Source organism: Euleptes europaea, chromosome 3 (assembly GCF_029931775.1).
Source record: "Euleptes europaea isolate rEulEur1 chromosome 3, rEulEur1.hap1, whole genome shotgun sequence".
NCBI lineage: Eukaryota > Metazoa > Chordata > Lepidosauria > Squamata > Sphaerodactylidae > Euleptes > Euleptes europaea.
The window spans coordinates 32,617,200-32,644,069 of record NC_079314.1 but is presented as its reverse complement, the minus strand read 5'-3'; the positions used below and the strand labels follow the sequence as shown (position 1 = coordinate 32,644,069).

At 48.0% G+C, this 26,870-nt stretch overlaps 1 protein-coding gene across 2 annotated transcripts in view; it reads left to right on the top strand.

Annotated features, from left to right (window-relative positions):
- Positions 1–19,975, top strand: part of FNDC5 (fibronectin type III domain containing 5) — a 43,687-nt gene extending 23,712 nt beyond the window's left edge. The window contains exons 2-6 of one of the 2 annotated variants that reach the window (XM_056847135.1): positions 4,590–4,705; positions 8,410–8,608; positions 10,628–10,720; positions 17,501–17,634; positions 19,515–19,975. In XM_056847135.1, coding sequence (XP_056703113.1) covers positions 4,590–4,705; positions 8,410–8,608; positions 10,628–10,720; positions 17,501–17,634; positions 19,515–19,556 — 584 coding nt within the window. In that variant the 3' untranslated portion in view covers positions 19,557–19,975. The remainder of the gene's footprint in view (positions 1–4,589; positions 4,706–8,409; positions 8,609–10,627; positions 10,721–17,500; positions 17,635–19,514) is intronic. The other variant, XM_056847136.1, reaches the window with a different exon arrangement.
- The last annotated feature ends 6,895 nt before the right edge of the window (positions 19,976–26,870 follow it).

Sequence of the window (26,870 nt, the reverse complement as noted above, 5' to 3'; positions counted from 1 at the left end):
TTTGTTGATTGTTTCTGGCTTAATACTTTTGCATATCTCATATGCTGTGGAAACATTTGTATGTTGTTAATCAAGCATATGCTGTAATATGTTTTTTGATGCATGGTTTGTGATGTTATAGGTTGCTTATACAATATAATTCAAATTGACTCAGACATTGCTAGTTCTTATTACTTGTGGCTTGTGAGCTTGTTATATCAAAACCCCTCTTTTTCTAACCTCCAGGTACTAGCTGGAGATCTCCTGTTATTACAACTGATCTTCAGCCGACAGAGAACATCAGTTCACCTAGAGAAAATGGCCGCTTTGGCAATTGGGCTGTATGGCATTGAAGTCCTTCCCCTCCCCAAACCTCCTCAGGTTCTGCCCCAAAAACCTCCTGCTGGTTGTGAAAAGGGACCTGGCAACCCTGCCGTCTTAACTCATGGGCACGCTGGGCAGTTGCCTGGAGACCCCACGAGCATAGGGGCCCCATGCTAATCTATGTTGTATGTTGTGACTTGCCTATTTAGCATGTGTTTTACTAAAGATAATGAATAATATTAATGTTAATTAAGGTTTGGATTAAGAATAAATACTGAAGTATAATGTAAGAAAGGACTTGCTCATTATGGAAGCACCAATAAATATATCTTTAATTTTATCGACCATTTACATTTTTATTCCTGTGAATGGTTGTGTAGGTACGGGCCCCAGTGCGCTGCTTTGCCCGGGGGCCTGTAATGCTGTTAAGATGGCCCTGGAGAGAAAGCAGCATGGTATAACCCAATCTTGTCAGCTATCAGAAGCTACGCAGGGTCGGGAGACTGCCGAGGTGGACTCTGCAGAGGAAGGCAATGGCAAACCACCTCTGCTTTAGAGCTGCCAACCTCCAGGTACTAGCTGGAGATCTCCTGCTATTACAACTGATCTCCAGCCAAAAGAGATCAGTTCACCTGGAGAAAATGGCCGCTTTGGCAATTGGACTCTATGGCATTGAAGTCCTTCCCCTACCCAAACCCCAGGCTCCACCCCAAAAATCTCCAGCCAGTGGCGAAGAGGGACCTGGCAACCCTACTGTGCTTCCCATTTGCTTTGAAAGCCCCTTACTGGGGTTGCCATAAGTTGGTTGACGGCACTTACTTACACACGTATGTTGGGCCCCAAATACAATTCAGTTTTCAACTGCATTTTCTGTGCCTTTCTAATGACATCTGGGAATGAGAGCGGCGCAGGCAGCGAGTAGGAGAGCAGGTCAGCCCTTACCTACTTCTGTTTCTGCCACGGCATTTCCTGAGTACCCTGGCTGGAATGGGGGGGGGGATTCACCCACTGCAGCTAGGGTTGCCAGGTCCTTCTTCGCTACCAGTTGGAGGTTTTTGGGGCGGAGCCTGAGGATGTCTGGGTTTGGGGAGGGGAGGGACTTCAATGCCATAGAGTCCCATTGCCAAAGCTGCCATTTTCTCCATGTGAACTGATCTCTATTGGCTGGAGGTCAGTTGTAATAGCAGGAGATCTCCAGCTAGTACCTGGAGGTTGGTAACACTATAGATCAGACCAGGGGTCCATTGAGTCCAGCATTATGTTTAACACAGCAGCCAACCAGTTCCCCTGGAGAGTCAACAACAGGGCATAGAGGCCAAGGCCTTCCCCTGATGTTTCCTGCTGTCACAGGGATTCAGAAGTTGACTGCCTGTGAACATGGAGGTTCCCTTTAGTCACCATCGCAGTGCACCAAGGAGGCAACAGGCACTGTGTTTGCAAAGCCTTACATTTGGGGCTGGGCATTGAGTTGGCACTCTGCCATAAGGGCCAGCCCTGAGCACTCAAAGCATGTTGCAAATGTCATCTCAATAATCCTTTCAACAACCTCTAAAGTGTTGTCTCCTTATCGCAGGTGGGCCATCAGAGACAGAACTCAGAATAAATGGATTAATTAATTGTGTGCTGTCAAGTCACAACTGATTTATGGCAACCTCTCATGGGGTTGTCAAGGCAAGACAGGAGCAGAGGTGGTTTGTTGTTGCCTTCCTCTGCAAGATCAGGTCCTTGGTGGTCTCCCATCCAAATATTAACTATGGCCAACCCTGTTTATCCCAGCTCTGAAGAGCTTCAACTACTTAGAAGAATTGGTTTTTATATCCCTACTTTTCTCTGTCGAAAGGAGTCTCAAAGCGGCTTACAGTCACCTTCCCTTCCCCTCCCCACAACAGACACCTTGTGAGGTAGGTGGGACTGAGAGCTGAGAGAATTGTGACTGGCCCAAGGTCACCCAGCAGGCTGCATGTGGAGGAGTGGGGGATCTAATCTGGTTCTCCAGATTACAGTCTGCCACTTATATGGAGGAGCGACTAATCAAACCTGGTTCTTCAGATTAGAGTCTACCACTCTTAACCACTACACCATCTGGCGCTCAGGCTGCTAACTCAGAATAAGACAGTCTATTTTATTTGTTTGTTTATACCCTGCTTTTGGCCCCGGTGGGGACTCAAAGCAGCTTACACCATTGCTCTCCCCTCCTCTTACTCCTGACAACAACAGTGCTGTGAGGTAGGTTAGGCTGAGAGTGTGTGAATGGCCCAAGGTCACCCAGCAAGCTTCCATGGCAGAGAGAGGATTTGAACCTGGGTCACCCAGATCCTAGTAGACACTATAATCTCTACACCAGACAGGCAGCTATTGAAGCTGTGGCTTAGTTGAGATTTGCACTGGGGATTTTGGATTCTGGCGCTCAGCCACTAGTGTTCTGGTCCAGGTTTACATTTAGAGACCTTAAAAACTATTTTACCAAGCAGAACATCGGGAATGTCCTGTTTGATGCTATTTGGGCTTGTCCATTCCAGCGTCCTGTTTCCAGCAATGGCCAACCAGATGACTCTGGAAGCACTACTGGTAGAGCAGAAACAGCTAGTATTACAGGTAGACTGCCTGACCATGGAGGTTCCATTCAGCTCCCACGGCTAATGTGAACATACGAAGCTGCTTCTAACCAAGTTAGTCCACTAGTCCATCTGGTTCCGTTCTGAATCCTTTGTGAATTTGTCTGATCCTTTTTGAAAGCTGTCTAATAAGGTATCCGCCATCGCCACAATCTGGTGGTCATGAGCACCCCCAGTAAATTAGGTCTAGCACAAAGGAGCCTGAATTGGTTGTTCAGTTGGTTGTCACTGCAAACATGGCACGTGGAGGGCAACTTAAAGCATGACATTGCAGCACACAATCAATCAATCAGTCAATCAAACCTTTATTGGCATACACAATACCTGCAGAGAACATAATCATACAATTTTACTCAACAGAACTCGCCTGTTCCTGTTTACAGTGTCTTTCGCGGATCCACATTGCAAAAACTTGGCTACATGGTCAATTGTGGCCACAATCTGAGCAGACATAAGAAAGGCTACCTTGCGCTCAACTGGGTGCCACTCCCTACCAGCAAACAACGGGTTGATGAACTTAAGGCAGATTCTCTGATAAAGGGGGCGGTGCAAAAGAACACGTGCAACCGATTCTGTATGATTCATTCCACAGGGGCATTGCAGCAAATATGGGGGCCAAAGGACTGACAACTAGGTTTAGTGTTTGGGGCTTAGATTCGAGTTCTGTACCATCACCTTCAGCTTGTGGCTGTTGGTCAGCCACTTTCCACTAAAAATTGAGTATCCCTTATCCGGACTGCTTGGGACCAGAAGTGGTCCGTATTTCGGATTTTTCTGTATTTTGGAATATCTGGTCCCCAGCCTGAGGCAGAGAGAGTGAAGCAGCTTCTAGCAGGCGTGCCAGTGAAAGTCTCCTCCCCGGAAGGAAAGCTGGTTTCCCTTTATTTTCCCTCCCGACCCTTTCCCATCCTCCTTCTAGTCACCTCTGTAACCTGTTCTGGGCGGCTCGAATCTGCCTGCATGCCAGCTCAAACAGTCCAGTTTTCGGGTCAGTCCGAATAAAGGATACTCAACCTGTACCAAGGCCAATAGTAGCCAGCCAAATGCCTCTGGAAAACCTAGAAGCAGGTCACCGGTTCATCACCGTTCCTCTGTTGTACTGCCTCTGAGCATGGAGGTTCCATTGAGTTATCATGCTTTGAAGGATGGGCTTCATTGGTCTTTGCTGGGGTGGGACAGGCTAGAAGGGCTTTGGGAAGGTCCAGTTGAGGAGCAGTACTGTGGGAATGGTAGGATGGTTGGGAACGATGGTTTGGATCCCGCAGATCTGTTTCACTAGCTGGAAGCACTTTCCTGCAGTGGAAGGGGTCTCCACTGGAATACAGCACCACGGCTAGTGGAATCGGTCCATACGATCCAGCACTATGGGATCGCCACTCTTTGGAGCCACCAACCACCACTGTTCAGAAGGACACTGACTCTGGACAGGAAGGACTAAGTCAGTTGTTGGGGCTAAGAGCCATTGATAGACTTTATCCTCCATGAATTTGTCTAACCCTTTTTTCCCTCAAGCCATTTACCTTAGAGGCCATCTAGCAGCAATGCCTCCCAGAAGGGAATTGCACGTTGTTTGGAGAAGTACTTGCTGCTTCCTTCTCTCATGGGTAATGTGCTTCTCCACCCTGGTAAGGAAACAGCTCTTCCGTGCACCCTCTTTTTGTCTCCCTGCAGACAGCCCTTCTGCTCCAGTCAACGTCACAGTCAAGCTTCTGAAGGCCAACTCAGCCGTGGTGACCTGGGATGTTCTGGAAGAGGAAGTGGTCATTGGATTTGCTATCTCCCAGCAGGTCAGCTTGCTTCCATGGCTCTATGTATCTTTGCTTCTTGCAGGCCTCTCTTAGGGCGGAATCAGAAGTTCCCATATTATTATGAGGACAAAGTTTGATGGGCAGGTGAAAGGTCCAGTTCTTCCCTAAGTACCCTGGCACCCTCCCCCCTGTCTAACCTGGAGAACTGAGTTTGATTCCCCACTCCTTCACACGAGCTCTGGTGAACCAGGTTGGTTTCCCCACTCCTACACATGAAGCCTGCTGGGTGACCTTGGGCTAGTCACAGCTCTCTTAGAGCCCTCTCAGCCCCACCTACCTCACAGGGTGTCTGTTGTGGGGAGGGGAAGGAAAGGTAATTGTAAGCCGGTTGGAGACTCCTTAAAGGTAGAAAACATTGGGTATAAAAACCGACTCCTCCTCCTCCTCCTCCTCCTCCTCCTGTTCCTCCTCCTCCTTCTTGGACCCCTCCCCTATTTACTAGGAAGCTAAAGAAAGTAAAATGGGAAGGGAGACTATTTCGGCGTTGTTGGTAGGGTTCATTCTGAATTAGGGTTGCCAGCCTCCGGGTGGCAGCTGGAGATCTCCCACTATTACAACTGATCTCTAGGCAACAGTGATCAGTTCAGCTGGAGAAAATGGCTGCTTGGGAAGGTGACCTCTATGACATTATACCCCATTGGAGTCTGTCCTCTCCCCAAACCCCTCCCTCCTCAGGCTCCACCCCTAAAATCTCCAGTAGTTTCCCAATCTGGAGTGGGCAACCCTATTCTGAATCCAGCATAGCATGCCACCAAGCCAGCTTGCAGGCCTACGGAGGGGAAGGGGCCATGATGGCCCCAAAGAAGGCCTTTTTGCCTCCACCCCCTTTGAATCAGTTGAATCCTCTCCTGCTCAGCTTTTTAAAGGTGGTTTCTGGTATTTCAACCCTTCAGCCTCATCCCATTGTTGCATACGTCCATTTGTTCAACACTGACACTGCAAGATTCTTTGCTGATAAAATCTCTCCGATCCAGACCAACCTAGACACCATTTTCTATACAAGTTGTTCGTCAGAAGTGCCTCTGTAGTCTGGAGGTTTTGATTGATCCACCCCTTGACAGATGTGGACAGGATTTTTGAGTTTATGAGGAATGACACCTGTAAATTAGACCCTTGCCTATTGGGGCTTGTTAAATAATGCTGGGCCAATTTAGCTCCTCCTCTCCTTGGAAATGTGAATTCCTCATTGTCTGAAGGGAATTTTTCTGAGCCCTGAATGAAGCAGTTGTGAGACCTTTATTTTAAAAATATCATGCTAATTCACAGGCCTGTTTTCACTCCTCCATTTCTGGGCAAGGTGATCATGTGGGTGGGGGCACAGCAACTTCGGGTCATTTCTGGATGATTCATCCACCCTTGACCCATTTCCGTTTGGCTTCTAGCCCAGTTTTGGGGCTGAGACAGCTTTGATGGCTCTGTTGGATAATCTCGGACTACAAATATACGGGGTAATTCCCCTTTGATAATTCTGCTAGAATTAGTGGCATTTGATACTGTAGCCCATTAATTATTATTAAAGCATTTGGAAAATGACGTCTGTGTATGTGGGGAAGGAGGTGTTTACAAAGGCTGTCCTTTTTGTCAGATTGAATCCTCTCCATTGGAGAGGATGAATCATCTGTTTGAGACACAAATGCCTATTATGTTAGGTGCCGTGGAACACAGGCCGGACAATGCTGCTGCAGTTGTCTTGTTTGTGGACTTCCTGGAGGCACCTGGTTGGCCACTGTGTGAACAGACTGCTGGACTTGATGGACCTTGGTCTGATCCAGCATGGCCTTTCTTATGTTCTTAAAGACAGACTTCCTTGGTGCCCTGTCCTTTCACCAATGCTTTTTATTATCCGTATGAAGCCACTGCCTAAGATTATCCATGGGTTTTGGAATGGGGGGGACATCAATAGGTCATCTCAGCCTTGAGCCAGGTAGGGTTGCCAGCTCTAGGTCTGGGAAATTCCTTGAGATTTGGACCCTGGGGAGTAGAGTTGCTGACCTCCAGGTGGCACCTGGTGATTTCCTGCTGTTAGAATTGATCTCCAGACAACCAAGATCAGTTCCCCTGGTGAAAATGGCTGCTTTGGAGGGTGGATTCTATGGCATTGCACCCTTCTGCGGTCCCTCCCCTCCCCAAACCAGCCCCCCCCCAAAAAAATCTCCAGGTATTTCTCAACTCAGGGTTGGCAACCCTACTGGGGAGGAACCTCAGTGAGGTACAATGCTATAGAGTTTACAGTCCAAAGCAGCCCATTTTCTCCAGAGGAACTGATCTCTGTAGTCTGGAGAACATTTGCCATTCCAGGAGATCTTCAGGCCCCATATGGAGGACAACAACCCTAAGCCAGAGTCTGTATGCTTTGGGATCAGAGGAGACACATGGAAACCAAAGCCTGACCAAATGCAAGGGGTGTTGGTTGGGAAAGTTGATGCTCTGGATGGGGTCGACTTGCCACCACTGCACAGAGTTTGGCTAGCATTAGCCATGTAAGAGAAAGGTTGCACCTGCTCCCTCGGTTAGCAGGTTGGGCCCCTGGTCCCCCAACCCAATGCCTGCATGGAGCTCAAGTCTGAGTTGGGAGGGAGATTTGAGGGCAGCCTGCAGGTCAGGCATGTGCACTCTTTCACAAGGCCTCTCACAAGGACAACACTTCTTGCAAGCAGTCAGGAGTCTCTCCAGCCACCTCTGCAACATGCCCAGCCCCTTCTTCCCCCAGAGCCACTCCCGGACTGCTGGTATGGTGGCTATGGCAATTCAAAGGGAGCTGATTCCGCCCTTTCTGGAGTCCTGTTCCCCTACCTTGTGGCTGCCTCCAGTCAGGACTAGGGACAAACCAATCAGGTGAAGAGTCGGGGGGGGGGGGAGTTTTGGACACAGTCCTTTTTGATGGATAAACAGAATGTATCTGTAGCTTGAAGGCTTCATATTCATTTTATCCATAGATTGTCTTCCTTGCTTGACCCAGCAACACTGATCTATGCATTTATAGCTTCTGGACTAGACTACTGTAGCTACTGGACTAGACTACTGTTTGTGGGGCTGCCCTTGAAGATGACCCTTGAAGCTTCAATTGGCACAGCACAGAATGAGGGCTGCCCATTTGTCGAACAGGACTAGCCTCTGCCCTCAATATTAAAGCAGCTGTGTTGGTTCCCAGTTGGCTTCCAAGCCTAGTTCAAGGGGCTGGTGCTGCCCTTCACAGCCATTCTTGGCCTGGGACCCGCACGGTTGAAGGATTGCCCCTCCCTGTGTGAACCATGTGCCAACTCTGATTAGCTGGTCAGATTTTGTTGCTAGTGCCTTGGTTACAGCTGGCTCACTTCATGGCTACCCATTAGAGAGCTTCGTCTGTTGCTGCCTCCACTCTGCGGCATGGGCTCCCAGAGATCTTCCTTTGCATCCTTCAGGAAGGGCAGGCAGATCTGTACTAGATGAGCTGATCTCTGGAGAGGTGGCACAAAAAATTCCAAATAAATAAAGAACTACTGTCCTTGAGGGCTTTTGACTAGGTTTGCTGCTGAGTTGAACTCAGAGGATTGTAATTTTTGCAGGCTGATTCTTTGATGCTTACATTCGGCTGTGTGTTGATTTTCTGGGCAAAGCTGGTTTCAGCATATATCGTAAGATAGCCTGAGCCACTGGAAGAGCAGGCCCTGAGCGCTGGTGTGCTTTGCCTTGTCTCCCTGCAGAAGAAGGACGTGCGCATGTTGCGCTTCATCCAGGAGGTGAACACCACCACCCATTCGTGTTCCCTGTGGGACCTGGAGGAGGATACCGAATACATTGTGCACGTGCAGTCCATCAGTATCCAAGGCCAGAGTCCGGCCAGCGAACCTGTCCACTTCAAGACCCCCCGGGAAGCGGAGAAACTGGCTTCCAAAAACAAAGGTCAGTGTGGAGGAATGGCGGCCCTGGACCTCCAACAAGATGGCAGGAGGTCTGCAGAGCTGGCTCCAGAGGGTGGCAAAGGGTGGCCAATGTTGCAGCTGGCATAGGGCTAGGGCTACCCAACTCTGGGTTGGGAAATTCCTGGAGATTTGGGGGTGGAGCCTGGAGAGGGTGAAATTTGAGGAGGGGAGGGACCTCAGCAGGATATAATACCTTAGAGGCCACCCACCAAACCAACCATTTTCTCCAGCGGAAATTAACTCTGTTGTCTGGAAATCAGTTGTAATTCTGGGAGATTCCCAGGTTCTACCTGGAGGTTGGCAACCCTACTCAGGTCCTATTGCCCAGCATTCTCCCTTTGGGATAGCGCATTCAAGAGGGCCAGGAACAGTTCGAGAACAGCCACATTTTGCACATTCCAGGTTAAGGGGACACGACTTTCTTGAAGCCCCCTCTCCAAAAACCCTAGAGCAGGGGTCCCCAACATGGTAGCTGTGGGCACCATGGCATTCACCGACATCTTTCTGCACCCACCATGCTGCATCAGAATTCCAGATGTGCCCGCTGGCTCAAAAAGGTTGGGGACCCCTGCCCTAGAGGAAGCCCAGGGCTTGGGGTGGCTGGGAATCCACATACTGGGGAATTGGCCTATCTGGGACTGGAATCCTATATCAGGGCTGCCTAATACCTGTCTCCCTCATCACCGGCACCTCCCCCCCCTCAGCCTATCAACCATGAGTAGTCAACCTCAGAGTACCTGCCCTAGGAGGCAACATCAGCCTCCATCACTGAGCCCTGTTTGCTGGCCCTCCAGGGCAACTGTTGGCCACTCTGTGAAACAGGATGCTGGACTCCATGGGCCACTGGTCTGATCCAGCAGGGCTCTTCCAATGTTCCAGTGGTCACCTATCAGGCCACAGCAAGCCATTGCCTAGCTCTGCTTTAGGGGACATCTCACCTTCACTGGATCCAACAGCAGTTTTGTGTGGGTCAGGCTTGGAGCTAGCAATAGGTGTTGTTGGGGTGGGGGGTGCAGGAGTGATGCCTGCCATTCCTCTTGGGGCCAAATTACATGTTTTGTTTGTTTTTTTAAATAGTGTGTTCTGGATTCTTCAGAGCAAACTCTGGTTTCATGCAGCCACACAGCAGATGCGGGGAACGGCTTTTACAAAACAAAGGAGGGCCAGTTTGGTCTTGGAATGCCAATGCGGGTGGGGGGAGTAAGGGCTCCTGCCTTCCCTCCAGTCCATTTTCACCTGCTAAAACAGCGCTTGGAGGGAGTTTCCCCCTGCTCCTCATGCATAGACTGTTCCACATGGAGCAGCATAAAAAGGGAAATAACTCCTCTGCAGCACTGTTTCAGCGTGGGAAAATGGATTGGGGGGGAGAGGAACACCTCTGCAGAGGTGTTCTGAGCTCAAATAGATTCTCCTTTATTTTTGAAAAGCCATTCCCTGCAGCTACATTGTGGCTGCAGGGAATGCAGACTCAACTCTTTGTAATTTGGTCCTCCACCTACCTGACTTCCTAGCAAGAATTCTAGCTACTTGGGAGTGGCATCCAGAATGGCTGGAAGTTGCTATGGCTACATGTCCGTTTCCCCAGTGGTGCAAACCATCATGTCTCCCAGGAGCTGATTCAGGCATTGGGGGGGGGGGCGGTGAAGCCTGAATTCCTTTCCCTTGTGCACCACAATCTCAATCCAGCTTGGTCCCCCATGCACTTGGGAAGCACGGAGCTCCCAGAACATGTCTGGGGCCCAACTCAGTGATGTCCCTGAGAAAAAAATGCCACATGTAGACTAGGGATGCACATCAGAGGCCGGCTCACAAGTCTAGAAGCCTGGCCCATTTCTGCAACCTCTGGATCCTCAGGCAAACTGAATTTCTCCAAGAAGTTCTCCTCTGCAAAAGATAATCACTGAAGCCTCTGCTCACCCCCCCCCCCAAATGCCCTGCAGGCTGAAAATGTCTCTAAATCCCATTGTCTTCTCTCTCTCTCTTCTTCCTCCCTGTGCAGATGAGGTGACCATGAAGGAGATGGGGGAGAAAAATCAGCAGCTGCGAGCAGGGGAGATTCTCATCATTGTGGTGGTCTTGTTCATGTGGGCAGGTCGGTGGGAGTCCCTGCATGCATGCAGCTTGTCTTGGGTTGTAAACAGGGCTTGTTGCTTTCACAGTGATCAAGAGGGATTCCTTCCCACCCGTGAACCCAATTCTGTACACATGCCTGTTGTGTCCTTAATCCTAGGCCTCAGGATAAGGAGGAAGCATAGCCCGTTAACGCATGGGTATTTTTGGAGGAAAAACTGTCCCTCCTGTTGTGCGCTTTTAGATCACGCATTCAAAAAACTGAACGCATGGCGTGCTGCAGGGGAGAGAGAGAGGTGTGGGGTCAGGCCCTCTGCCTGTGCGGGTGGCAGCAGGTGGAGGCGGCAGCATGGCTCCGCTCTCCTCCACTACGCTGTCCCACTGGTGGAGGTGAGGGGAAGCCAGCGGGGAGGCAGGTGGAAACGGTGGCATGACTCTGCACTCCTTCACCATGCCGTCCCACCAGTGGAGGTGAGGGGAAGCTGGTGGCAGGTTGGCAGGAGGAGGTGGCAGCGACTGGCAGAAGGAGCCGTCATCGTTCTGCTGCCCCACTGGTGGAGGGGAGAAAAAGCAGGCAGCGGGAGGAGGTGTGGGAGAGAGAAAAGAAAGAGGCCCCCGGGGTCTGGGGGGCGGAAGGGGGTCACTGCTGCTGCCGCCGGCGGAATCATGCAGTCTCCTGGCGGGGAGTCGACCTGGGCGCTAAAACGAACCAGCAAATTCTGTCGGATGCCGCAAACCTTCCTCGTATATCTCAACAACACAAGACTTGGCAGACCAGGAAAAGTTGCGAGATGAGGTGGGTTCATCACACGTGTGGGAGACTAATGTGCGTGATGACTTTAGAGATTCGCAACTTTTGCAGGAGAATAGCTGGACAAAACGGCTGTGCGTTTTCAGTCATAGTTTTAAAGAGGAGCACAGCTGAATAAGTCAGGTTTTCCCTCTGTGGAGCTGCACTAACAACTTCCTTTTTCTCTGTTCTTCCTTGGACTCAGGCAGTCTAAAACACTGGCCCAGATTAAAGGAACAGACTTGCCACTAACACCACAATGTCTAACCTGGGTTCAGACATAGATGCCATTTCCCCTTCCTCTTGAGGGCCAAGAAGCTGGAATAAAGTGTGTGGAAGTGAATTAGCGATCTGATGGGATCCTTGGGTGTTTCGTCTTGCCAAATTCTGGTCAATAAGAGTATGCTTATTGGGTTAGAGGAGCGGCCTTCACAGACTCTGGAGGTCTCTACCCAAAATGTTGCTCTGAAATCAGGGCAAGGTGTCTTCCACACAAAAAGCTAAAGAGCTGGTTGCAGAATCTATCTTTCAGAGAGCCTCTAACCCTTGTGGCAGCAAAGGAAAGCTTGAAGTCTGTGAATAAATCCTGAGAAACCAGCAAATTCTAAATAAGATTCCCAGTAAGCTTTCAGAGCCACAAAGAGAACTCCTTGCTTCTTCTCAGATTGAACAAAACCAGAATAAATTATACAAAATAGTAAAAAAAACAAAAATCATCAGAATAAATTCTGTTCAGTGTGCATAGTATATTCATGTCACAGAACCTAGCTTTTCTTGATGCACAATTTTGATATTATTTTTTTAAGCATGGTGTACCCCCCACCCTTAGCTTAGTCATTTTTGCTTCTATGGACAGTTCTGGCTTGATTTGATCTAGAACCCACTGATTTGGTTTTTTGGCGGCCCATGTAGGGTTGCCAACTTCCAGGTGGTAGCTGGAGATCTCCCGCTATCACAACTGGTCTCCAACCCATAGAGCTCAGTCCTCCTGGAGAAAATGGCCACTTTGGCAATTGGACTCTATGGCATTGAAGTCCCTCCCCTCCCCAAACCCCGCCCTCCTTAGGCTCCACCCCCAAAACCTCCGCCGGTGGCGAAGACGGACCTGGCAACCCTAGGTCCATGGTATCTGTAACATTCACAGCGACTTGAAGGCACTTAACACGCACACACGACCCTGTTGTTTTTTACCTTGCATTTTTATTTTGGTTTGTGTTCTTGGCCCCTGGGACTGAAACAGCAGCCCACCACACAGCCTGTCTAATCCCGAGTGCCCCAGATCTCTTTCCTACTGATTGGCATTGACAGATGCCCTTAATTCACCTGCCAGCTGAGAATTCAGTCAGTCTTTGGCCAATATTCTATGGACCCCAGACTCACGAATCAAGAGTAAATTGTCTCCTGGCCTGCCTTGCAAACTGTCTCCAGTTCAGTATTTACAGGAGCTCATTTCTAAATAATGGCACTATTAAAAGAACAAATGGGCTAAAGTTACAGCTCTGTTAGAGCTCTCTCAGCCCCAACTACCTCACAGGGTGTCTGTTGTGGGGAGGGGGAGGGAAGGTGACTGTAAGCCAGTTTGAGTTTCCCTTAAGTGGTAGAGAAAGTCTGCATATAAAAACCAACTCTTTTTCTTCCTCCTCCTTCTTCTTTCTTCCTCTTCCTCCTCCTTGCTCTTAAAACGTTGTCCCTTCTGGGGCACTTTGAGCATTCATCAGATTGTGTGAGAGAGTTTTTTTTTTAAGTTTCTTTACTCTTGGTTAATTTACCATAAAGTGGAATGTCCACTGAATATTTATTTATTCAATTATCACCCGCCTTTCTTGTTCTCAGGATGGATTACAAAATTTGAGTAATATTACTTAGGGGAGGGGCTGTAGCTCAGTGGCAGAGCATCTGCTTGGCATGCAAGAAGGCCCCAGGTTCAGTCCCCAGCATCTCCAGTTAAAGGGACTAGGCAAGGAGGTGACGTGAAAGACCCCTGCCTGAGACCCTGGAGAGCTGCTGCTGGTCTGATTCGACAATACTGACGTTGATGGACCAGGGGTCTGCTTCAGTATAAGGCAGCTTCATGTGTTCATATGTTCAATACAAGGGAATAAAGTCCAGTTTTTAAACAGTGGAATAAAATTGGATTATACAATTAGAGAGCAATGAAATAAAGACAGTATAATCTATCCACGGAACAATGCAGTATGAAGACATCAAAAGGCTTATCCTGATTGTGAATGGCCTAGGCTGATACTTTGGTGACCGTTAGGGTTGCCAGCTCCGGGGCTGAGAAATACCTGGAGATTTAAAGTAGGAGCCTGAGGAGGGTGGGGTTTGGGGAGGGGATGGACTTCCATGGGGTATAATGCCACAGAGTCCACCTTCCAAAGCGGCCATTTTCTCCAGGGGAACTGATCTCTGTCTCCTGGAGATCAGCTGTAATCCCAGGAGATCTCCAGCCATCACCTGGAGGTTAGCAACCCAAAAGGACACCTCTGTACCAATACCTAAGGTTAGTAACTAAGCACAGACTATGGCTATATATAACTCTATAATAAGTGTATTTGAATGATCCCCAAAGGCTACAAGGCCAATGTTACATGAAAATTACACTGATACTACAAAAAGTATGAAAAGTACAGTCACATTCATTCCAAAAATACAATCTTCTTTGAAGGATGGTGCACAGTGACGATGCCTAGGGAATCATCACTGTGCACCATCCTTCAGAGAAGATTGTATTTTTGGAATGAATGTGACTGTACTTTTCGTACTTTTTGTAGTACCAGTGTAATTTTCATGTAACATTGGCCTTGTAGCCTTTGGGGACCATTCAAATACACTTATCATAGAGTTATATATAGCCATCACCTGGAGGTTGGCAACCCTATGATCCTGAACCACCAGGGGAAGGAGGGGGAAGCCACTTTCCTGTTAGAAGGAGTGATAAACTGGGGGTGGGGTCTGCAAGGAATCATGGGAGGCAGGGCTGTTTGGAAATCACCACCCTCAAATTCCTGCCTTTCAAGGTTTTTTTTCCCCATTTACATTATTTAAAGTCCACCTTTTTCACTAGCCCTCAGGGCGAATTCACAATGCAGTCAATTGGACGAGACATCTGATAAGCCATGCAATATGACTAGGATTACATAAATTGCATGAGCTTTGAGCAGTTTGAGAAGGCTGCTCGCCAATTCCCTCCTCCCGCCTTTCCTTTTTCCTGATTCTCAACTGTCCGCAACATTCCCTGCCTCAGTCCTGCAGCGTTCTCATCAGGGTCCATTCCTCCCGTTTTTGTTTTTGCCTAATTTACTAAAATGCATTGTCGAAGGCTTTCACGGTCAGAGTTCATTGGTTCCTGTAGGTTATCCGGGCTGTGTGACCGTGGTCTTGGTATTTCCTTTCCTGACGTTTCGCCCGCAGCTGTGGCAGGCATCTTCAGAGGAGGAACACTGAAGGACAGGGTCTCTCAGTGTCAAGTGTGTAGGAAGAGTAATATATAGCCAGAAAGGGGTTGGGTTTGAGCTGAATCATTGCCCTGCAAAAAGTATCATAGGTAATGTGCTAATCATTGTCCTGTAAGTACTTTTTGCAGGGCAATGATTCAGCTCAAACCCAACCCCTTTCTGACTATATATTACTCTTCCTACATACTTGACACTGAGAGACACTGTCCTTCAGTGTGACTCCTCTGAAGATGCCTGCCTCAGCTGCGGGCAAAACGTCAGGAAAGAAAATACCAAGACCACGGTCACACAGCCCGGATAACTTACTAAAATGTGTTTTCTGCTCATCGGAGGAGTCCCCTGAGCGCGCACGCGGAGTTTGCATCTCCAAGATTGAACCTGGAACTTCCCAGCACAAGCTTCACGCTCCGAGCAACCCTGTTATTCACATACTCCGGCCTTATTTTTCCGTTTAACCAGGTTCCGGGCTGAAGCCTTGGCAAGAGCTCCCATCCTGGCTTGCCTGGCTGAGTCCTGCCCAGCATGAGGTCATGAAAATGGAGTTTGTGCTTGCCTGCTTTCTGTGTTCAGCGTCCCCAGCTCCATTCGGCAGCTGCTTGGGCAACATGAAACATTTATGAAAGCAGAAAAGCTCTCCCCTTGAGGGTTGTGATCGCTTTAGCTGGGCCGGGGCGGGGGGGGGAGGAAGAGAAGGGAAGGGCCACTTCAGGTGAGCCAAGCACGGAAGCAAAGCAATGAAACAAACGGTATAATCCGTGTCCTGCTCTGGGGTAACTGTCCCCCCCTTTCGCCCCTTCCGTCCTCCCGCCAAAGGATTTTCTGGTTCACCTCACAGATAGCGCACGGATCTGTGAGTGAAACCCATCTGAATGCTGTGGCTAAGATGGCCCCCTCTTCTGAGAATGAAAATGTGAGTCTACTGAACAGCCTCGTGGCGGTGGAATAGATTGTTTTTACATTAAAAACATTTTTTTAAAATGTTGGTGTGCTTTAAAATGGCGCACTGACTGTTTAAACATCATTATTCTCCTAGGAATAATGTAATGCCCTCCCTTTTTCATGTGTACAGCCCACGCACATGGGAAAGGGCTTCTTGATGGCTTTCCTAAGCACATCTCATCATACACTGTCTCTCCAATCCGAAACTCGCAAACTTATTGTGGTATATTTTTGAGGGCATCAGATGAAGGATTAGGACAGATGCGCTCTCTCTCTCTCTCTCTCTCTCTCTCTCTCTCTCTCTCTCTCTCTCTCTCTCTCTCTCTGCATCCTCATTTATTTTAACGTTTCCCTTGCTGTGAGATCTCCAATTTCCTATCCACTGAACTTACTATTCCAATTCCTCCTTGGGTGCCAGAACAGTGAATCCACAGTTAAATATTCCAGATGGACTAAAGGAAGGGATGTCTGGGGGATTTATTTGCACCAAGGGTACAGAGGTTTGGCAACAGAAGTGCCCACCATTTTCTTGCGGAAGGGGCCACTGGGAATGTCATCCTGGCTGCCCTTCCTGAGTGTAGCTGTCACGTTGCATTTGCGAGCAGCAGGGAGAAAGGTTGCTTATTCACGCACACCGATGCACGGAGGCTACTGTGGAAGATGCTGCTGTCTCTTTCATTTGTCACCAGTGCCCAGGCTTTATTCCACACAGACCCAAGCTAGGGAAAGGAATTTTCCATTGTTCTGCTCTTTGTGTTTTCCCCCTTAGCAGGCACCTGCAAGCAGACAGGAGTCTGCCTTTGGTTGTTTATGCATGGGAGTTTTACCTGAGGTTCATTGCTCGCTGGACCCACACTTTCCTGTTGGGAATCTATGCACCAGCAGTCTCCAAGCTCAAATCAAGTCCCCACCCCTTTAAATGCTGCTTTGTAATTTGCTTACCTTGTACAGCTTACTGTGAGAGAAAATCCCCCCCCCCAAAAAAACCCGAATACTGCATAAAAAAGCATTTAAGAACAAAAAGCAAAAAACAGAGCAATCTGAAAAGGGGTGGGGGAGAAATCCAAGCCTCGGTTTTAAAAAGGCTATCTTCTGCTCAGAAAGAGCTCCGAGAAAGGTTGCTTCGATAGTTGAGAAACCAGTTGTTGCCTGTTTCTCTGTCTGATCCTTAAAAAGCCATTCATGGGACAATGACTTCTATTAATAGTGTTATGAAAAAATGTTCTTTTTACTGCCTTTTTAATCTGATGATAAATTAACTTTGGTGGAGTTTAGAGAAAGTGCATGATGCTCCCTCATTCAATTCCATTCATTTAATTCCATTCATTCAATTCCATCCATCCATTCATTCATTCATTCGTTTGTTCAAAAATTCATTATAATTCATTCATTCATTCATGGGGAGGCAGAGGATCTGCTGCTTCATTGCCCCTTGTTTCCCTCCACAGCTTGATGCTAATTAGGGAGTCATTGAGAAAAGGCTCCTAAGACCCTGTCTGCAGCGAACCTAACTTGGAGCTGCCATGAGAACAAATGCTCCAAGGAATATGAGCTTTTCCCCTTTTGGAAAGCCAACCTTTGCCATTTAACCTGTGACACTTTTTCTTCCCATTAGGGGTGATTGCCCTGTTTTGCAGGCAGTATGACATCATCAAAGACAACGAGCCAAATAATAACAAGGAGAAAGCCAAAAACACGTCCGAAAACAGCACACCTGAGCACCAGAGTGGGGGGCTCCTGCGCAGCAAGGTGAGAAAGAAGCAACTGATCACCATCACACACACACCCCAAAAAAAAGACAAGTTCTGGTTTTAAGCGCAGCTGCAAATTTGTGCCCTGCATGACAACCCCAAATAAGGAAGTACTGGGAAAATACACAGGCCCTGATAGGGTTGCCAGGTCCCTCTTCGCCATCGGCAGGAGGTTTTTTGGGCAGAGCCTGAGGAGGGTGGGGTTTGGGGAGGGGAGGGACTTCAATGCCATAGAGTCCAATTGCCAAAGCAGCCATTTTCTCTATCAGCTGAACTGATCTCTATCGGCTGGATGTCAGTTGTAATAGCAGGAGATCTCCAGCTAGTACTTGGAGGTTGGCAGCCCTAGGCCCTGAGTCAGACATTGGGCAGTGGTGGTAATTGGTGGGGTCCAGGCCACACCTGGAGGTAGTCAACCCTATGAGAGGCCCTCAGGGCAGTGGTCCACCAGGATTTCCCCCAGTAATTAAAAGGCAGATCTGCCCAGCACCATGCCCCTGATCCAGATTACTCCCCACATACAACCGCTAGATCCAATCACAGACCCACAAGGGCTTGCCTAGCTGCCTCTTTGTCTCAGACTGAGGCTGGAGGTGCCCCAGTACAGACGCCAGGCTTCCCAGCAGGACTGCAAAATTGAACAAGTGAGCCATTGGGAACTTTTGTTGTTGAGGCTGAGGGCTCGGGGGTGGGGTCTTGGTTCTTTTCTGAAGCTGTGCATTGTCATCATTTGCAATGGGGGGGGGAGCTAACCATGGTGGCCTTTTCTTTGAACAACAAGGAACAGGAGAAATTGTAATTTTTTAATCTATATACATTTTCCCGTCAATATGGCCGAAAGGAACCCATTGCAATTTTTAGCCGACAAATGGGTTAGATTAATTGACTAAAAACCTCGTCGAGCAATTAAGCTGCTGTTCCTGATTTGCAAGTCTTCTTAAAAAAAGGGGGTGTTGTTTTCAACTGCAAAACTAGAGCCGGCTAGCACCATCTTAGAAGAAGCATCACCTGTTCCAAGATGGTACCTGCAGCGTCAAACACTCGCGTAGTCTAGAAACTGCGAAAATGCTTTTTTCTTCTGAACACTTGTTATCCATATGCTAAGGTATGCAGATATAATATGAGGGGAGACAGGTGTTTCTGGCAGCTGTTGTCTCTGCTTTCTGGGAAGCTTCTCTCTGGTCTCTTATAGAGGGATGGAGGGATCTAGGGCAGAGCTTCCGCAGATCCCCCCCCCTGCCTCTCCCACCTTTTATCAGTGGCTCCCAGATGAAAGACGCTGCTTGCTAGGGGCCACGGCATCTCTAGTCTCTGGACCGTGGCTGTCTTCTTGCTGTCCCCTTCTGATTGATTGTGCCAGCGGCATACATTTTAGCCTCCCACAAGCCCATGGGGGCCCTGCCCCGCTCTCAGCTGCTCTGCTGAGATGGGGCTCCCTTCCCCCACCTTTAATCAGTCAACTGAAACTCAATTAACAAGGCTGTTTTGATAGGGTTTCATTAAGATGCAAATTCATCTTAAATTAATTAACTGGTGGAAAGGCCAGTGGTTGACAAAAAAAAAAAATCTCCAAGAGGTTGGCCACCCGGGTCTGACTAGCAGGCCTGATGAATCCTTCCCTTTGGGGGCCTCTACTTCTGAGGGTGGCATTTCTTTACTCAGCTATTCCAAAAGTAAACCTGGGCTGGCTCCCTCCTGCTTTTTCATGGTTGACACAAGGCCTGTCAATTCCTCTTTATACTTCGGAGCAAAACGGATGTCAAATTTGGTCCGATTGCTTCCGCGTCAAATGACTGATGGTTGTTCACTTCCAGCCCAAACTCCAGAGTCAACATTCCCCCCCACTGTCTTATGTCTCTTGCCTCCTCTCCCTTTTAGTTTCCAAAAAACAAGCCCTCAGTGAACATCATTGAAGCATGACAGACTGATGGACGGACTCTGTTTCTCTTCCTCCCTCCAAGATTTGGTGACTGGGGAAGTTATATTGTCGTATTGTTGGAAAGAGACCTGCCCAGCTGCCGGCTGCGGGTAGCATCCACTCCATCTCGGTTCCACCAGAAAAAGCCAACAAGCCCAACATAACGCGGAGAAACTCTGCAAGGACCAATGAGGCATACACTGTAAAGGGAGAAAGGAACATTTCCATGGAAGATGCCCAAGTGGCAATTTGGAGAAGTTCCCCCAGGGTGGGCTGCCCACCAACCAATGTTCACCTGTTGGCATGGCTAGTAGGGGTGTAGTCCTTCACCGTGACCTTCTCTGTCTTGCTCTCCCGCCACATTTGTCTCTTGGGAAATGTTCCGTCTCATTGCCGATGTGCTTGCCACGTGCCACCACTCCACGTATAGCGGGAGGGGCCGCCATGGACCTACGGCGAGGAAACTGCTTGCTTCCACCTTCGTGACGACATGGGAGAAATGCCCTTCTTTTGACCACAGAAGAACACTGGGGACTTGAGCTGCAAATTCCACTCAAAAGTCGTGCCGGTTGTGTTTTTAACATAAACAATGATTTGCAGGCATTCGGTTTTATTTCTTTCAAAAACAAAAACAAAAAAGAAGCACATGATATTCCGCACCTGGGTTCTCAGGACTTCACTACCTGCTTCTCATGGGTTATTCTAAGCAGTTGCGAGTTTCCTATTTTCCTCCCCTGTTTAGTGTATTGTATGTTTCCCCCCCTTACTGGATAATCAACAGAGTATGCAAAAAAAAAAACCCAGCTCTGTGGAACAGCAAGGTCTCACAGGTCCCAGTCACAAGAATTAAACCATCCGGTCTTTTACTCTTGGGATATTGGAGCCACGTTTGCAAGACAAGTCTGTATTAGTTTTGTACCTCTTTATTGGTCATGGTTTCTCCCCAAGAATCCTGGGAATTGTAGTTTGGTAACGTGAGCCAAGCATCTGCAACCGTAGCCTTGGTAGGTCAAAAGCGAAAATTCAGATAGAAACCTGGGAATCTGTTTGTTTCCCAGATTTCTCTAGAAGCTGAGAAGCTGAGGATGTAGAGTTAACAATTGCAGAAAAATTCTTTACTCCTTCTTTAAAGGCTGTGCAGGGTGCCCCATCTCATGGTAGCAAATGTCATGAATGAATTTTCTGTTGTGTGAAGTCAGCCAGTTTAATCGCGTTACCATCAGCTCTGGAGATGGGATGAGAAATTCTCTTTTGTAGATCCCTGGCCTCTCCTTGCAGAACTGCAGTTCCCAGATTCCATGGAAAGAAAGAAGAGCTTGTCATCTGTAGTGTGGATACGGTGGGATTTCTTCCCTGCATTTCTTAATGAGATCTGATATAGTCTGTCGATCAGCTACAGTTTGATTCCAGGAAGCATAGCTGGTAATCTATGTGCACAAAAATGTGATTTTGATAACTTGTGCTGTGTGGGGTCTCTGTGTCTCCATGGGACATCCTGGCAGCATTGGGGGCTGTATGGAATGCAGCTCTGTCCTGCAATCATGTGACTAAGCCTCATGGGGAGGCCAAATTCCCAGGCGCGAGCCCAACGAAGGCTGAGATTCTCAAGCAAATTCTCATGCAAATTTGCTTGCAAAATTTTAAGTAAATTAAATTTTGAATCCGTTTCCATTTATGGAAGCTGTTGGATTTAGGTGTGTGTGTTTGTGTGCACGCATGCACACAATAGTGAATTGTGTCAATATCATTGCCTTAAAAGTGTTAATCCACAAGATTTATTCTTTTTAGAGTATCCATCGAAACTGCACTTTAAAAGGCAGAAATATATTTAGTTCAGCGGCTTGTACTTTTCTCTCTTGGAACAGGATTTTAATCTCACAACAATCCTGCGGGGTAGGTCAGGCCGGGAAGCTGCAGCTTACTCAAGGCCACCCAGCTATCTTCATGGCTGGGTGAAGATTTGAACTTGCATTCCCCATATTTGAGCCCAACAGGCGGGCTGCTGTGCTGCGGTTGCTCACGGATTTGCACACTGAAAATGCATCACATTTCAGATGGAAGTGCTGTTTTACAACTCTGCCCCCAAACAGGTGGATTCGGGGTGTGTGTGTCTGTACTACATCTGCTCCTCACTTAAAGAAGTATCAACAGAGGTATAGTGTCCAGATCACGCGAAGTGATGGTATCTCTTTGCTCTGCTCTGATTAGACCTCACCTAGAGTACTGTGTTCAGTTTTGGGCACCGCAATTTAAGAAAGATATAGACAAGCTGGAACGTGTCCAGAGGAGGGCAACAAAGATGGTGAGGGGTCTGGAGACCAAGTCCCATGAGGAAAGGTTGAAGGAGCTGGGTATGTTTAGCCTGAAGAGGAGAAGACTGAGAGGGGATATGATAACGATCTTCAAGTACTTGAAGGGCTGTCATATAGAGGAGGCTGCCGAGTTTTTTTCTGTTGCCCCAGAAGGTCGGATCAGAACCAACGGGTTGAAATTAAATCAAAAGAGTTTCCGTCTAGACATTAGGAAGAATTTTCTAACAGAGCGGTTCCTCAGTAGAACAAGCTTCCTCGGGAGCTGGTAAGCTCTCCTTTCCTGGAGGTTTTTAAGAAGAGGTTAGATGGCCATCTGTCAGCAATGCTGATTCTATGACTTTAAGCAGATGATGAGAGGGAGGGCATCGAATAGGGGTCACTGGGGTGTGTGGGTGGGGAGGTAGTTGTGAATTTCCTCCATTGTGCAGGAGGTTGGACTAGATGACCCTGGTGGTCCCGTCCAACTCTATGATTCTATGATTTTAAAAGAACTCTAGAGCATGTCCAGGTGCTTGGAGTCACCATTCCTTTCGTACTGCCATAGTTACTCCAACCACCAAATTGCTGTTTTTGACCTTCTCATTTTCCTTCCATCAAAATGACAGAAGAAGGGAGGCAATCTCATCCAGTTTATAAGCATTTAATGGCTGAAAGCTAGCCGCTCTATAGTTGGCCAGGCTTTGGCAGAAACGCATGGCAGAGGCACATGCCCCACCAGGGGAAAAAGTGGATTTTTTTGTGCTTTGTTATCACTAGATTGTATGAACATTATTTTATTAGCTAAAATTATGTTATTTTAAAATTATTTTATTAGCTATTTTATTATTATTAGCTAAAGAAAATAATTTTCGTACAAGCTACCACAATCAGTGCCAGAGCATCTGCTTGGCATGCAGAGGGTCCCAGGTTCAATCCCCGGCATCTCCAGTTAAAGGGACCAGGCAAGTAGGTGAGGTGAAAGACCCCTGCCTGAGACCCCGGAGAGCCGCTGCCGGTCTGAGCAGACAAGACTGACTTGGATGGACCAAGTATAAGGCAGCTTCAGTATAAGGCAGCTTCATGTGTGTTCATGTGTATTTCATATAGCTCCCTGAATCTCTAGTGGTGAGGATTGCGAATTGCAGCATCTGATGCCAAGATGGATTGATCCAAGCAGGGTTCATTGAGCAAAATTTCCCTGGGCATGGCTGGAAGCAAGATGCTGAAACATCAGGGTTCAGGGCTAATTTGGCGACCTCCAATGTTTTTCGGGCCATATTTGTTGCCAGAGGGAGCCTTGGAAACAGCAAGTGTAGCACCATGGAGAAGAGAGTGAGTGGTGAGCCAGACAAAGGGGTGCTGTTTTTGTCTCGGGCCCTCTGCTTGTGCCATTAACACACGCAAAGAGAGAGAGCGAGATGAGCAGCCAAATTTTCTCCTGGCATGGAGACCAAAAAAATGGGAGGGGGAAACTTCATGCCTAGATTTCTGCATGTCAGTACCAGGGAGAGAAAGAAAGGGGCAGATCTGTAATGAGATAACTTTCCCGTATCCTATTAAGAGACCTGTAACAATTAGCTTGTAGAAAAATTATTTTCTTTAGCTAAGGGGGCACAGAGACTTCAAAAGCATCTCCAGCGTGGTGTGGTGGTTAAGAGCGGTGGTCTCTGATCTGGAGAACCATTTTTGATTCTCCACTCCTCCACATGAAGCCTGCTGGGTGACCTTGGGCTAGTCACAGCTTTCTTAGAGCTCTGTCAGGGGAAGGGACGGTGATTGTAAGCCGGTTTGAGTCTCCCTTAAGTGGTAGAGAAAGCTGGCATATAAAAACCAACTCTTCTTCTCCTTCTCCCCTTGAAGTCTCTGTGGCCACTTGTGTGTGTGTGTGTTAAGTGCCATCAAGTCGCTTCCGACTCATGGCGACCCTATGAATGAAAGTCCTCCAAAATGTCCTATCTTTGACAGCCTTGCTCAGATCTTGCAAATTGAAGGCTGTGGCTTCCTTTATTGAGTCAATCCATCTCTTGTTGGGTCTTCCTCTTTTCCTGCTGCCCTCAACTTTTCCTAGCATGACTGTCTTTTCCAGTGACTCTTGTCGTCTCATGACGTGACCAAAATATGATAGCCTCAGTTTAGTCATTTTAGCTTCTAGGGTCAGTTCAGGCTTGATTTGATCTATAACCCACTGATTTGTTTTTGTTTTTTTTGGCAGTCCACGGAATCCATAACACTCTCCTCCAACACCACATTTAAAAGGAATCTATTTTCTTCCTATCAGCTTTCTTCACTGTCCAGCTTTCACACCCATACATAGTAATAGGGAATACGATGGCATGAATTAATCCAGTCTTGGTGGCCAGTGACACATCCTTACACTTCAAAATATTTTCTAGCTCCTTCATGGCTGCGCTTCCCAGTCTCAATCTCCTTCTGATTTCTTGGTCACTTAGCTAAAGAAAATAATTTTCATACAGGCTAATTTGTACAGTAGGAAATGGGATAGTAATCTTGTTACAGCCCCCCCCCCCATCTCAAACTCAGTGGGTGGCCTTCTGCAAGCCATTCACTCCTAGCCCATTCCTCCATCTAGGGGGTATTGATTGGGAAAGTAGTATTCGCCTACCAAACAGAACTGTTGTCAGGCCAGTAGAAGTCACAGGTGTGAAGTGCTTTGAAATTTGCAAAGCACTGCATAGATGCGCAGTATTATTCTTAGATGTGATTTTGCCATGACGAAATCGCAAGGTTCTCTGTTACGAATAGTCATACAACAGAATCTCCCCACACCCCTTTCCTCACCCTTGGCTTCTTTTAGTTCAGAAGCGACCGGGCAGCAGACAGAATTGGTTCCCGGTTCTGCGATGGTGTTGACCTGCTCGTTCGAAGGAGTGTTGCGGCACAGAGGACCAAAACAGCACTTTGCGTGTTTAGTGTGCATGAAATCCCATTCCGGCCAGGGCCCTGGCTCCAGTTGCAGATGAGATGCCTGCGCGCGATAATGCGGTGTTGCTCTAATTCACACGGCACACCTGGCTGCACCAGAAGCAAGCAAGACATTTCCTAACCTCGCTCCCCCTTTGATTCTCGCTAGAAAGGTGGCTGGAAGCAAATTGGCAGGAAGGTTCTTTTTCTGTGATAACTTAGAGCAATAAACCGTGTTTTTAAATGTACAATGAAGCTCCTTTGCGTGTAATGAGAGCTGAACTGCAAAGGTTGGTTGCTTTTGGACTGGCCCGCCAGGGCTTTTTTGGCAAGGGAAGGGGCTACCTTATCCAGATTTCTAAGGTTGACAATAGAATCAAAACTTCTTTTATGTTGAAACTGGATTATTCTAGACGCATCCTGAGTCCACCATTAGATGCCTGACATTCCAAATTTATACTGATTGGGAGACTACCACACATACTGATATATTACCTGGTTTAAGATTCTTGGGACTATATTTGTTTCAGATACAGTGCAGAGGATTGTTATCTTTGAGTACGCCCCATTAAAAAAAAAACTTCCCTGAATTTAGAAAATTTGCGTATCAAGCATAACCTAGATCTCTCTCATACATGCTTATTTTCCACAGAGAGGGATTTTTGACACAGGTAAAAAAAAAAAGGTAAAGGTCCCCTGTGCAAGCACCAGGTCATACCTGACCCATGGGGTGATGTCACATCCCGACGTTTACTAGGCAGACTCTGTTTATGGGGTGGTTTGCCATTGCCTTCCCCAGTCATCTTCCCTTTACCCCCAGCAAGCTGGGTACTCATTTTACCGACCTCGGAAGGATGGAAGCCTAAGTCAACCTTTAAGCCGGCTACCTGAAAGAGACTTCTGTCGGGATCGAACTCAGGTCGTGAGCAGAGCTTGGACTGCAGTACTGCTGCTTACCACTCTGTGCCACGGGTCATGTGCTAAAATGCCTAGTCTGAAATTCTACAGCCATAATAACTCTACATCCTGTTATTTATTGGCTTGCACAGATCACCTTTCTGGATCTCTGCAAAGTTTCCATAATATCTGTTTTTCAACGCTTGGCTGCAGGGGAATGCCCATCTTAGGAAAAATATATTGATGCAGTTTCAGGGTTACACTCACATTAACACTTGATCCTCGTTTTATTGATGGGACTGCCCCGGAAGAAGACCTCTTCATTGTAGGGTTCACGTGGGAACTGCATGCTCAACCTTGCTGAGATATGGCTGCCTGATCGAGAAAATGGTTCTCAACTACCATAGAGACACTTTCACTCGAGGGTTCTGCCTTCCACAGCTAGCACCAGAGGCCCGAGCGGATCAGGCAAATACCACAGCCCTGAGGCTGTGAAGCACCCACCGAACCATCCGCACCCACATGCTCACTTTGTCCTGAGCTTCAAAGAAGGTTGGAAACAGTTGCTCCTTCCAGGGAGTTCAGCACAAAATGAGAACCATCGCCATCTATGTCTCTGTGTGCTGCAAAAGCGTTGGAGGAAAGAGGAGTGTGTCCTTATTTCGCACTGGGCACCTGAGAAGGTTGAAGCGGCTAGAAAGCCCCACATTACCACTGAGCTCCTTGGCACTCAAAATGAATGTAAAATGTGCAAGCACCGGGTCATTCCTGACCCATGGGGTAACGTCACATCCCAACGTTTACTAGGTAGACTCTGTTTACGGGGTGGTTTGCCAGTGCCTTCCCCAGTCGTCTACACTTTACCCCTAGCCAAGCTTGGGTACTCCTTTTACCGACCTCAGAAGGATGGAAGGCTGAGTCAACCTTGAGCCGGCTACCTGAAACCGACTTCCGTCGGGATCGAACTCAGGTTGTGAGCAGAGCTTTTGACTGCAGTACTGCAGCTTACTACTCTGCGCCACGGGGCTCTAAAGACCAATAAATGCAGTGGGGGGGGCAGGGAGAGAAAGGAATTGGGGAATGGTGGGGCATTGTGGATGTGCCCACAAGGGCTGCTGCACTCTTTACTAGTTAAGGGTACTGTGTGGGACGCCATGCCAGCCCTTTATACTTCAGTTCTCCAGGGCCGAGCTGCTTAGGTAGGCC